This window comes from Eufriesea mexicana, unplaced genomic scaffold, assembly GCF_001483705.2.
Source record: "Eufriesea mexicana isolate 0111107269 unplaced genomic scaffold, ASM148370v2 scaffold1272, whole genome shotgun sequence".
Lineage (NCBI taxonomy): Eukaryota > Metazoa > Arthropoda > Insecta > Hymenoptera > Apidae > Eufriesea > Eufriesea mexicana.
Window position 1 is genome coordinate 256498 of NW_016909436.1, and position 14155 is coordinate 270652.

The 14155-nt window shown below is 43.2% G+C and overlaps 1 protein-coding gene across 5 annotated transcripts in view; it reads right to left on the minus strand.

Moving 5' to 3' along the window:
• The window catches only part of LOC108547866 (ras-related protein Rab-37), a 179303-nt gene that overhangs the window by 1436 nt on the left and 163712 nt on the right, over nt 1-14155 (minus strand). For 3 of the 5 annotated variants that reach the window (XM_017900571.1, XM_017900567.1, XM_017900568.1), the window contains exons 2-5: nt 5224-5898; nt 3512-3622; nt 3222-3330; nt 58-168 (exon numbers count right to left, since the gene is read on the minus strand). In XM_017900571.1, coding sequence (XP_017756060.1) covers nt 58-168; nt 3222-3330; nt 3512-3622; nt 5224-5505 — 613 coding nt within the window. In that variant the 5' untranslated portion in view covers nt 5506-5898. The remainder of the gene's footprint in view (nt 1-57; nt 169-3221; nt 3331-3511; nt 3623-5223; nt 5899-14155) is intronic. The other 2 variants (XM_017900572.1, XM_017900566.1) reach the window with 1 other exon arrangement.

A 14155-nucleotide genomic window follows, 5' to 3' on the forward strand; every position in this document is an offset into this window, starting at 1 on the left:
TTCCCTTTTCACCGTTTTTCCACCGAGGCTCTCCGAATGCAAATAATCGAAACTCACCCAGCAGCATGATGACCACGTCCTCGTTCGCGTGTTCCCGGATTTCGCTCAGCCAGGCTCTGATGTTGTCGTAACTCGTCTTGTTCGTCACGTCGTACAGCAATAAAAGAGCTGAAACCAATAATGATCGTTGTGCAACCAGCTCTGGTCTTGGTAATTGATAGACACGCGGAAACAAAAGTTTCTACGTGACATTGTCCATGATTATTGCGCGTCTATGCAACGACCCGTTTGTTCGACCCTTTTTCATTGGCCGCTGAAATTTGCACGCGTTCGTGTCTGTCACTCCTTTTCCATCGTCGGGGGAAACGATATTTTCAGGATAGACAAATTGCGACGCGGGAAAACGAAGCGTCCTGTCCTTTGTTCTCTGCGGTGACTCGCGGAAAAGCATTGGACTAGAAATTTCTGAAGCAATTCTCTGTACGTTCCGATTCTCTCCGAGGAATATTCTTTTGATCGCGTGTTTTCGTTGGCATATATAATTCGCCTTTGTTCGCTTGCATTTTAAATAAACCACAAACGCGGTTGGGTTACAAGTTAGAGCTGTCTGGGTCGGCTTTCCTGTAAATATACTTCCCGTTCCTTTCATGGAGGAAATTGCTGCATGAAATTTAAGATGATTTTAGTAGTCTTGTCCAGGAGATAAGATTTTAATTACGAGAGCTATTTTGGTCGAGGGAATTAGCACGAAAAGGGCAAACGCTGAATTCAGGCAGTCGCCAGACGCCATGTTACTCTTGATTTTAATGAATCTCGCGTAGTACAGTGATTTTCAACCAGTATGTCGCGGCATACTAATGTGTCCTATCATTTTTGAGCGTGTTGTGAGAATTTCTAAAAAATACGACTAACAGTTTAATTGGATTTACAGAGCTCTTTTTAATGAGATTGTCAAATGTAAAAATGACAGTACTTAGCGCAGTAACAATTGTTTTTACGTAACATTGATAAGAAATATACTTTTTGATGTGTCCTAGGATTTTAATAATTATTTTAGACTTATCATGAATTAGAAAACGTTCCAAATCACTGAGATAGTGAATCTTCAACTAAAAGAAGTGAAATACAATGCAAATGACAGTACTCAGTGCAGTAACAGCTATTTTTACGTCACATTGATAAGAAATATACATTTCGATGTGTCGCAGGATTTTAATAATCATTTTACACGCATGAGAAAATAGAAAACGTTGCAAATCACTGGGATAGTCAATCTTGAACTAAAAGAAGATAAAAACAATGGAACAAAATTGAAGAATAAGATAGAAATATCCCAACGAGTTGTCAATGCAATCAACAGTCGAGATTAAAAGGCACGCTTCATATTTCATCCGTCCAAAGAGAAATTTAACAGTTTCCACGATATCTGGGGTGTCCATCAAAAAGTGCAATCAAAGAAAAACTTCGTTACACAGCTTTGACTTGATTTTTCACGTCGATTCAGCACACCGCGTCCGCGTTCGTTCCACTTTGAATTTCCATTAATTATCAACTCGACCCGAGCGTTCCTCCTCTTTGCCCGTTCGAAAGATTGTTTTTCCACGAGCGTTCTATCGCGGGTTAAAGCTCACAGGCGAAAGCTTGGTCGTTCGGGTAATATCCGACGATGGAGACACCATTGTCGAAGTGTTTCCGCGGCGTAATTGTTAGCAAGTCTTTGAAACGTGCAACTATTGTCGCGACCGCGTCTCCGGTGAAAGAGGGTTTCTCCGCGCAAACAATGGCCGACTCCCTACGGCGAACGCTGCGTTTCCTTCCCGGTTTCCTTTGCCTCGAATTCGCTTAAGTAGCTTTCCAAAATTAACGCCCGCCTCGAGCCTCCAGTCGTTTTCACGGCGCCGTCGAAAAATATTGTCTGCGGGAAACACGAAGTTTCGATGATGGAGCAATTCCTAGAGCAAGTTCCTGGAAAAGGGATCCCTAGGTCTATCCGACCTTTCCTGGTCCTTTATGGCACATCTTAGGTCTTTCCAATTTCGCTACAACGCGTCTGGTAAAAAGGCAAGCGTAACTTTGCAGATTTAAACGTATCTCGGTAAATGGAAAAATACGAGGCAAGACCTTTGTGCTTATCGTTAGTACGTGTGCTTTTACGGTTTCTGTGAAAAGCGGTTTTGCTTTGCCGATTCGAAAAGCCCGTCGAGCGCTATAGTCAGAGGCGAACTTTCATCTCGCAGTTTCCGGCGAAGAAATCGTTTCTGCATACTTGCAATGCAGTTATGCGCGATATCGCATTGTATAACGCAATTTACATAATATCCAGTCTGTTCAAAGTTCGCGATTTTTTGCACACCGTATTTACCGGTTACGTGAAAAACTTCATAAGCATTTCGATTATCTGGCACACGGACTTTTTCACTTTTGCGTCGTGTCATTTCCCATTGGCCGTTGGTTTAGCAAAAACGTGATAATTGACGATAATCCATCGAGTTAGGTAAGTTGCCTTCTCGCAGCGAGAATGTCAACGGAAATTTATTGGAAATGTCGATCGCGGTAAACACTCGCGATAAATGGAATTGCGAAACAACTGGAATTAGCTTTTACGGTATTGTGATGAATTGCGGGAAAATGTAATTAGGTTCGATTAGAATCGTACGACTAAAATTGCCAGCACGGGGACGTTAAAATGGAAGTTTAAGCGCGGACATACGCCAAGCGCTGTTATTGCAATGCAATCATAGTCGTAGCAGAGAAGCCGCTAATTTATGCCTCGCAATGAATTGTCAGTTATTGTCCTTTATTCCTGTCTCAGACAAGTCTATCAAACCAGCAATTTCGCTATCGCCTTGTCTCTTGATTACTGCACGCAAAGTTGCTCGTAAATGAAAGGCTGCTTGCGCGTGGCAAACGAAAACTTGTCTACCGTGAATTATGATTAAAAAAAGGCCTCTTAATTTACGTAATTCTCATTTTTATTTTATTATACTATTATTACCATAAGTACGCTATTAGCTTCTGTCATAAATTTCGTTTTGACCTCAGACTGATTGTTTCCGTGCATTGATCCCTGAATGTTTCGGTTTTCAATGAGGATTTAAAATAAAATTAACGAAAATTAAATTAATTAAAATTAAATTTTGCTTCTTTTGATGCAATTAACCAAGAATTTTATCAATTTTTTGTCTATTTCATGCAGAAACTTACGACAAAAACATAATTACCATGAGCATCTCTGTAGTAGGCATGCGTCACGCTTCGAAATCTTTCTTGGCCGGCCGTGTCCCATATCTGAAGCTTGATAGACGTATCATCAACGACGACCACTTTGTTCTGAAACACAGAGACCATTCATATACCCGTCCAATGAACGATCCTCTAGACTATGCGAATTTCATAACAGTCACTCGGTTTTTGCCACCGATTTCCAGTCTCGGTGAAACGTCTCTTTGCGTTCTTAAAATAGATTTATCTTCGTCTACGACATTCCCGAAGAGGATTTAGATTATCTCACCCTAAAATCAATGCCCACGGTGGTTATATAGTTGCCAGACAGGAATCTGCCGTCTCTGAACCGCGTCAGAAGGCAGGTTTTCCCGACGCCACTGTCGCCGAGTAGCATCACCTGTGTTTCGTGAAAATTTTCTGTGAAAATGTCAACGAAATCGTGGGAAAATATTCTCTATCCCGAGATATAATGAATTCGAATTATTATTCGATCGAACTTCCACCCGATCTTAAAATTATACGAGTCGGTTTAAAACTAGAACAAGATTCATAATTCCGATAATTTTCCTCGAATCGGCAAATATATGTAAACGAGGTATAATTATTAATTCTCTCGGTCGTTAAATCCAGTAGCACTTTCTGGATTATTCGACGAAAACCAGTCGAGAGACTCAGATCGAAGTGGATCACGCAACGAGTCCGTGTCCAAACGCATTCACGTGGCTATCTTATTCGTAGAAACTGAGACGAAGAAACGTGTAATTAACGAGCTATCGGATATATCGTTTCGACCGATCGAGATCCAGCGAGATCTATGCTCCAGCTGCTCGCAATGTGGACGTATGAACGAACGCGTGTATCGACGTATTTCCATTCCGATTGCTATGTCTAGGGAACCGCCTATTCCTGATTCACAACCGCAAATGATCGTTCTCGATTAGTCGTAAATCACGCTCGTAAAATATGGCCTATTCGCGGTATGTCTCAATTAACTTGTAGAAGGGCGACTGGAAAGAAATGGCGAAACTAGTTGTTTCCATGAACCGGTATCCGGATCAGAGCAACGTTTCATGAATTTTCGAAGATGGCTAATTGGAAGATTCGTTGCTCGAAGGATAAAGTTACCGAGGAGATCGCGAGTCTGGAAAATAGCGTAATTTACTCGGTTTCTATTCATCAATTTAGAGCTGGGAGTTAGAGCTTTATCGGAGAAGTCAAAATAGCGAATGAAGTAAATTGCGATTTAATCAGAAGTTTTAGTTCTAATGTAGAGTAAACGTAGGCGAGAGAACAAAAGGATTCGTGGATCTATGGATCTCTTTTTCGCAAAAGGTCTTCAATTGTTTAATTTATCGACGCGTTTATGAATGCGTTTGGAAACCTAAGTTTCTAATATTAATTCACTAATAATCGAAAATCAATTTAAAAGTTACAAAATAATTAACAAGTTAATTAAATAGTCCTTCCGTACGTTATTTCTTCCAATTTGCAATTGCGATACCTCCTTGCGATAGATCGGTGCTCGATATTCCAAATGACAAGCACCACTGACCTGAGTCCCAACGATTACCAACAGAATCCAATTTTGAAACAATTTAAGCACGCGATTTCACGCGTACGACATGGAATAGGGAGCTTTCATCGTCTAAACCGAGATTCCATTCAACTCCGAAATTAAACTCCCATTTAGAACATTCTCAGCCCACACCGCGGTTGACCTCTCGCGTACGAGCTTCTTGGCAGCCTGTTAGAAAAATGACGCCTGCGATACGTCATTGCGTACCTCGACGGCAAGGACACCAAAGACGTGATTCGATTGCAAAGAACAAAGAAGAAACTCCTCCCTTACATTCCAGTCGTACGCGCGAGAACGCTGGCAAAGTCAGCCCCTGCCCAAGAGGTTCGACGGAACCGCAAGAGCAACCCTGTTCGCACTCCTTCTCGTTCGAGAACCGGCTCACAGGCGGGAGGCTGTAGTATCAGGAGAGAGGGCAGGACCTTGAAAAGGAGCTCGCCGTGTTCGGGTGGGGCCTGTTGGCCGGTCGCGTCGCCGCTGTCCCGCGAGGACTGGCGCCTAGTCGGTCCCGTGGTCTCCTGGGGCCGGTTGAACGCGGAGCCGCCGGCCTGCGAGGTGGAGGGGGTCGCCGGGGCCGGGCCCCTCGCCCCACCACTCGCGCCAGAGCTAGCCGACCAATCGGACGCGACTGGCCCGGCTGCACGCGGCCCGTGTCTGCTGGCGCGCTTCGTCACGCCGCGCAGCTTCTCCTCCATGGCGCTCATGGGCCCCTGCTACTGGGAGCACCAATTTGCTCTTCTTCTTCTCGGCCACTCCTCGTCGCGCTCGTCGTCGTCGTGGCCGTCGTCGTCGTCGTCGTCGACACGCTCCTTCTGCTTCACGCGGATCCCCGCGACTCGGCCCGGCTACCTCCTGTCTCGCGCTTTCGAGGTCAGTCAACCCGGGACCAGAGACGGAGAGGGACACCGGGGACGGTGTTTCACCTTGCGTCTCTTCTGCCTTCCGCTTTGCCCGCTCCTTCGACGGCCGATCAACGGACGGCGAGTGAAAGTCGGCGAGAGCCGCGCGACCGATTGGATCGAGAGCCGGATCGACTCTCTCAGTGGCGCGCTAGGCTCGCTCGAGCTGGCTGTATGGAGCGCGTTCTTAGGGGACACCTGAATTGGAGGAGTCCGATGAGTACTATGTCGATCCTACGTTTCTTGGATAGGTCTAGAGAGAGAGAGAGAGTGACAATGTCGTTGAACAGCGGAGGAAATTTTGAATGGAGTCTGATGAGCTACTGTACCTATCGATTCTACGTTTCATGGATAGGTGCGGGTAAGTGGATGAAGTAGCCTGTGGTAGTTGGGTCGTGTTATGTTTTACGTTATGTCTATCTGCGCGTTTACCGTGGCCATGTTTGCTCGCGTAATCAACAGTCTTTACATTTGGGGTACGAAAACAGGGTTTGCCAAACAACAGAAATTATCGGATTACATTGCAAACAGATATCCCCCCATGGTTCGGATAATCAATATCCCATTGCAACCTGGCTGGACCCTCTTGGCCCAACTGGAAACCAACGAATTCGATCATTCCAAACCCACCCTTCGGCCATTGGTGAAATTCGCGGAACTCGACACGCGGCTATGTTCTACGCGCTCCGCTCGTGCAAAGCGTCATTGTTCCAGCTGAAAGAGGTGTCATCATCGAATCAGCGTTCATTTTTCCGTTGCAACGTCGCGTGTCGGAGGATCGTTGTTCCTCGTTCGAGGTCGATAAGCCCGGGAAAACGGGCTGGATCCATCGGTTAGGTGTACACGGAACGATGGACTGACATAATTCGCGGCGACTTGAAAGCCTCGTAATTGCTTGGCTTGTTACGCCACGGATTGTATAACGGGTCGACACCTATGTTGATTCAGTACGCGTGCGCGTCACGTTTACGCTTACATAAACAGCGTGCTGTGTTTTAATTAATCCGCGGGACACGCACGTTCCCATCGCGATAGCGACGAGGTTTAACGATCCGCTTCGATATTTGGCAGAGTAAATTCGACTCTTGGACATTTTGTTGCGACGAAGGCTAATTGGAGCACGGTTAGTTACGCGGATAACGAACGCAAATATGAAGGGCGCGGAGACGCGATCGCGAATTAAATTAGCTTTTCAAACACCTGCGCGATACTCTGTTGCATTTGCGTTATTACTGGGCTTTGGTTAGATACAAGAGACTTTGAAATGACTCAATCTCGAGCTCGAGAGTTTGTATTCTTACCCGCGACAATTAAGCTTCCTTTAGCTTTTAATAATTACGACACCCTTTTTTAATTTTCTTAGTTTTATAGGCTCCTTTATAGCCTCTGTTATGTAGGATTTTTCGCGAAGTTCTAATCCTCCTGATCGATAGACGGAATAACTATATTCTCCAGGAGAAGATGATTATAAATTTATAAAAGTTTGAAGTCGAGGAAGCTTCCTACGTGCATGGAAGTTCAGAAGAATTAAATTACGGGGTACTCGTTTGCAGGTGGTTAATTAGTAACCGATATACCCAACGAATTTACTTTATTTTCTTGGCGTCCTATGTAAGGCCCTTTTACAACCTTCCTTCCGACTTTATGGCTCCCGGGTCGTAAACTATCTTCGTTTCCTATTAACCACCTAATTAAACCCTCAAATTATAATTACTAACCAATTAGCCACTCCGAAATAAACCCGCAGTACAAAATTTCTGAACACCGACGAACAATCTAGCTTGACCAATAAAACTCATCGATGATACGAATCGAATAGGTTTTCGATGCAAAATAAATATTTTCCAGCATGGATTAATCGATTCTCGGTTGGATCGTGAAAATTAGGAAAATTATCGGGGTTTTTCCACGATTCTGATCATTCGTGGCCTCTTTCGCGTTTCTTTCTTTTTCTTTACATCTCTAGAGGGATGACACTTTGTCGTGGTCAATAAAATAACACTCGTTAGAGCGTGTGTCGACTGCAAAAGGCGCCTGTTCGTTAGTCGATCGCAAAAATCGACGTTTACACGGGTACGGATCAAAACAGAGCAATTACTAACTTGTCGTAACGCAATTACCTTGTCAAGTACGGAGCACCTGCTAAATGAGATGTCTCGCGCAGTACTCGAAAACGCGCCGGCCACGCCATTGTTTCGAATATTTTGCGAGCATAATTGAACCCCAAATGAAGACCGTCGTTAAACACGACAAAGTCCCTGGATGACGTACAGGGTTGTCTAAAATTCTCGTGTGAGTGAGAGGATGTTGTTAAATTTTAAGATTATCTATGATAACAGGTACATAAATGTTCACTATTTGGGATATTGCGATGTTTCTAATTTGGAATACCAGGGACACTGAAATGGGTTCGTCAAATAATTTTTAATGGAGATCGGATTTTAGTTATTTACATTGTGATATGTGTAGATAGTTATGGAAGATGAGAATATATTCGTTAATTAATTAATTAATTAAAATAAGTTAATATTAGCACAAGGTACGCCGATCTATGTTACGAAATCATCTATCTATCTCTTGATCTCTTGATCTCTTGATCGTTAATCCAGCTGTTTAGCAAACAACCGAAATCTACTCGACGTACATTGAGCCAAAGTTTCATCTGACATAAGACCCTTGCAAGACTGATTTTACACAATTACATTCACCTAAGCACGCTAATTTTACAAGCAATACAACAAGCATAATTATCATATATTCACAGTAATCTACGAATATACACACGGCTCTCTTCCATGAACGAATCAATCACTATAACATCACAATCATGCCTCTAACATCACGAAGTCTATAAAAATTGAGAAAAATCGGAAATGACAGCTATGAGAGACTCCAAAATGGTTAACCATCTCTAACACATAGTTCAATCACCTTTACTATTTAGCAAATAGTCTGTATCACATAACACCTAATTATCTTCCGTCTTTCTATCCCCACCTACCTCGTGTCTTCAAATTAATTTCCAATCAAAGAGCAAAAGAATCCGATCAAACAAGTGTCAACGCCGCACCAGGTTTAACAAGAAATAATCAAAGTCCGAGTCTTTCAAGCCTAACAAAGATGGAAGATTTTCTCTCGTATCTGAAGTCGGTAGCCTCGTTCATCCTCCCACGGTCCACGGTCGCAGAATCTCTTGCGAAAATCTGCGTGTCCGTGATGCGGATCTCTCCGGAGAACCGCGTTTCCGGTTCGACCCGGATACGACCCGGATTCGAGGAAATTTATGCGAAAACGCGAAACGACCCGCTAGTAACGGGGTTGCAAACGCCTGTAGAACTACTTCCGCCTCGGATATCGACGATTTCACCGAGTTCCCTCCATTGCTATTTTTCCACGAGCGTTTATGAAACGCGTTCGCGTGTTCCGATTGCCTGCCATTTCATCGAGTACGGAACGTCGAAAGGGGAAGTTGAAATTGCACCGCTTCGAAACACCCAGGATTTTTTTCTCATCGATGCACGGGCTGATTCCATCATGCTAGATAGAGATTGATCACGAGCGGGGCCGGCAGAAGAGCATGGAGGATGTGAAAGGAAGGATGTTGCAGGTCTTCTGTGATTATTGTTCATTATCGTTTTCCTCTTTCCGTTTGCAGTTTCATTTTTCACCGCGAATACATCGAACATCGTTCTTCTAATTTCCATTCTCTTTTCTACTCTTTCCTATTTCTGTGATGTTCTCTGTCTGGTTAATTGAGCAAAGTAATTGCTTTTGGTTTCTTGATTGAATTGCACGCCGTGTTCATCCATACTCGAAACCTTCACTGTCAATTTTCTCCGATATTTTATCTGCAGGAATTTTTCCATACGAATATTGCTATGTAAAATACACGTGAAATTACTAGAACGACGTATAGTAGTGATATTTGATGTATTGTATTAAATATGAAATTATTATTGACAAAAATTGGATATTAAGTTTGCAAAAATGATGACACGCTGTTGGGAGAATAGAAATTTAAGGTAACTTTAGGAGCAGCAACGTGTTGGGTTTAACGTTTATCGCTTTATTGCCATTCGCGCGTGGGATGTAACTAAAAAGAAGTCACCAGAATGTAGATTCGAGGTTGAACGGAGCGAAATCGGATTAGCGAGTTAGAAGTCGGGTCCGCCGGGGATTCCCGGGGCGATTTCGTTACAAAAACCGAATCGTGATGCAGATACGAGGCTGGCTGGTCCAGCCTACCGCTTTGGGCCCACCCACGCCGTACCTGGCGTTAAAAAACCCTGCAGGTTAGGACTCAGCGGGCCCTGTTGCCGGCGGACTATACCCGACTGGTGGCGCCCTTCGCGATGCCTTGCTCCACGCGGTCAGCACACTTTCCAATAGAACATTCTACGCATTCCGCTCCTGCTATATACTCTATACAGACACAAACTTTCGATACGAAATTTTAATCTAATCTAATTAAACCGAAATTAGATTTAATTCCCATATTTTCTCCCTCATCGAATATTTTATCCCCAAATATTTTTTAATTTTATTATCTTTTATACGGAATTTTGATAAAGAAAATTGATAGTTCTTCTGCAATCGGTGATGTAATTTTTGAATTAATCTCCGGAAATTTTAATCTAATCTAATTAAACCGAAATTAGATTTAATTCCAATATTTTCTCTCTCATCGAATATTTTATTCTAAAATATTTTATAATTTTATTATCTTTTACAAAGAATTTTGATCAAGAAAATTGATAGTTCTTCCGCAATCGATGATGTAATTTTTGAATTAATCTCCGGAAGTATCTGTGTAGATAATTATTTATACGTGGGAGTACGAGCGTACTATACATGCGTAAGTAGAGGAAGTATAATTATTAGTATATCAGTTGTGTAAAATAGGAAGATAATTAATTCTGGTAATTTGAATGACATCATTTAAGATTCTCAGCGACTTGAAAATCGAAATTTTCTGTCTCGCGTTATCTTTCAACTCGTGTATTGATCTTTCACCGACGCTTGCAGTGCAATTCAATTGGCCAAGGTCTGCATTCCATAATCGCGATTTGCTAATCGTAAGATCAAGGTACATCGGTATTCGATCGAGGCGTAATAGTAATCTGTTTAATGAAAACGTGTCCTGGATACCCGCAATCGAGTATCGACCATTCGTTAACACCCAAGCCTCGCCAGGGTGGGACACATCTGCTCTGATTAAGTCTTATCGACACGATCATTGCCAATCTCACCGTGCGAATCAGAATTATCACCTCGGTACTATCACCCTCGAGTCTTCGCGTAAAATCCAGGGAACTTTGTGCGGCCATAATTTTTCCACCCCTTTATGCTCTTTTTCACGAAACACGAACCCGAGGAGACTCGTCACGCGGCGGATCATTCGGTTTCCACGTTTATGTCTCCTCGAACGAGGACGATCGCAGGTTTAATGGAATATAAAGTCGAGGAGAAGCGTATTCCATAGGTATTTCCGTCGTTGTAACACGTTCCCGGGAATTCTGGCCATTGTGCAAGCGCCCTTGGCTTTGCGCTCGGACATTATCTCCTGCCGGGGCACGGATGACCTGTCCCCGTTGCGTCACTCGTCACACGCCAGCGGTTTCCTTCGTGTCGTGTACCTCTGAGAAATCCTTTTTCCGTGTCACCGCCGCTGTTTCAGGCCCTTTTTCTCTCTCTCGTCTCTAAATCGTTTTATTTTCTCCCTTCGTCTCTTGTCCGCGAGTGCATTGCACGAATACGACGCTTCTTTGAATTGTGTGCATGGGAAATCGAAGATTGAAGTTCTACGCGATCGTCAGGAATTTCATGAGGATGTTTGGACGAATACAGTAACGTAAAGTTCAAGCTTTTTAATTACAACGCGTAATTTGTGCGAGTAATGAATGGAGGAAGATATGTGACGAAGCACGAGTTGGTAAACGATTGCATATTTTCAGGAGAATGTCAGCCTAGGATTGGCTTAAAATAGGTTGGATATCGGCTTCATTTCTCATCGATTTGCCGACGTTTGTGGTTAACTCTATACCGTTCGTACGTTTAATCGGGATTCTTTTGTTTGGCGCCGGTAGGACTAACTCATCATTTGCATGTGGTGTCACCGGCATTTGCCCGATAGTTTTCGCATGATATCAACATGGTGCCACTGAACGGCATAGTGTTAATATAGCAAAGAAGTAAATTATTGTAGACCCAGGAAGAGTGTTTCAACAGAAATCTGACGTTGCTTCGTCTTCCTTTTGTTGGAGAGTTCTAGCCTTCCGCGCCATGTTGCTAGACGCTTCTAGCGACATCTGGTATCTTCGGTAATTCAAATAAAGCCTAACGGTGGAAATCACTTCCTTCCAATTAATCGTAAAGAAAGCACGTATAGTTATTCTAAGATATTATCCCTCTACAGTATTTCACAACACTTTTTATCCATGCCTATTGAAATTTCCTCACGATGGAAGTATATTAATTAATAAAAGGATTAGTACAGCGAGCATTCGCGTATTCAGCAAGGTTAACGATATAAAATAAGTATGGTGGGGAAGGTCTTGATCCGACAGGTGCTAGCTACTCTCCTACCTGAATAGAATAGAAAATACAAAAAAAAAAGGTCCAAATATTTATGTCCTGTAAGCAACGTCTCATTCCGTTTCCTCGTGTGACTCACTGTGCTTGCGACACCAAGAACCTCAACCATTTCGTCAGCAATATCGTGGGAGCCTCGCGGTAAGGAATTCGTAGATAGAGCAGAATGTAAACAACACTGGTCAGGCTCCTGGTTAATTTTCGCCGATGTTTTCTTGTTTCAGTTCAGTGTTATCCTTCGCTGCGTTAGGACGAAACGACTCGACGTGGACCGACCCTGCTGTGTTGACTACGGCACGTGCCGTTGCAGGTTACATCGTAGGACCATCGCAGGACTTCAGCTGGGTAAGTGATTGAATATATACAATAAAATTAATTTAAATAACTTGGAAGTACCTAAACAATGAAAATGCGCCGACTTTTCGGAATTCTTTAGGAACATGTGCAATTCTATTCGTGTTTTGAGGAACAGCCATGTTTCTGCCACGCAGAGAATTGATATATCTAGTCTTTCTCTACTATCGTTGCCTTCCAACGATGATAAATAAAAATTCTTGCAAAAATTTGTCCTGTATTCAGTTCTACAAATTTTGTAGGTACTTTCTGACTGAAAAATTTCGAAAATTTTTAATTCTCGGTTCATTCACGAGCTTCTGAAAATTCCGAAGCTCTATTTATCTATGAAAAGGGAAATAATTTTTCAATAATCGTCGTGTATTGGAAGCAATTTCGCTTAATTTTTCGAGCAATCGTTTCGGCACGCGATTCCTCGCGATGGCGAGCATCCGGTAGCCGCGGCGCCACCGTCGCGTGTCGAGTTGCATCGCGAATTCGACGAATTGATTAATTGCCAACGGTGCCCGTAAGGATTCATCGCGGGCTTTTCATCCCGAACACCGTGATAACGTTGTTCCCCGGATGTTGTAAGCGTCCGATGCATCCGACGCATTAATTAATTACGCGGCCTCGAATTAACGATCGATCGAACGCACCGGGCCGATCGATAATTAATCTCGCGTACTGGGTAGGCGTGCTGGCATCCTACGTATCCGTCAGCACAGATGGGTGCTGTAATAATGGGCAATCGAACGGGAGACCACGCGGAATAACACTGTGTTATCTGCGTTACTCGAAACCACGTTTTGCTTCGAGCCTTTTCCAAACCGATTAATTATTCGCGTGGTACCCGATGAGCACGAGCATTTCTAACCTTCTCCATGTTAGTCGAAATTATTGGGAAGTAGAAAAATGGAAAGGGGGTCACAATTTTGTAATTTTTCTAGAATCTTATTCAACACTTCCATAACCTTTCTCACAGACATTTCATTATTCGCTAGTGGGCCTGTTAAGTAGGGAAACTTGACGTGATCTTCCCTACATCAATCGAGACTATGATGGGAATATAAGAGTAGCAAAAATTGTATTCAGTTGCATTTAATATCGTTTAATTTATACTCCCGTTTCTTTAGCTCGCTAATAAATAAAAATAAAAATAAATGACACGATAATTATTTCAAAGTCAGGTCGTGGACTCTAGCTATCAATCGGTAGGTGTCTGTGTAAATCTGTTTCTAGTCGAATGACCGCGTGATTTATGTCTCCGAGATAACGTCTAGGAGACTGACGTGGATTCTCGTCGAATAAAAGCACGAATCAATCAAGAGTCGCTTTTTCGGCGAACCGAGGGAAACACGCTGGACGTTAAATTCGTGAGCCTAAGTCAGGCGGTTTAGAGCGGTCATTTGATCCTTGATCCTCTATCCTACGCATGTAAGAAAAAACGCGCGCGTGCAGCCGGATGTCTTTATGTAATCGGGACAAAAACCTCTTGCGCAGGTGAGAGAAGGACGTTCAACTCAACCGA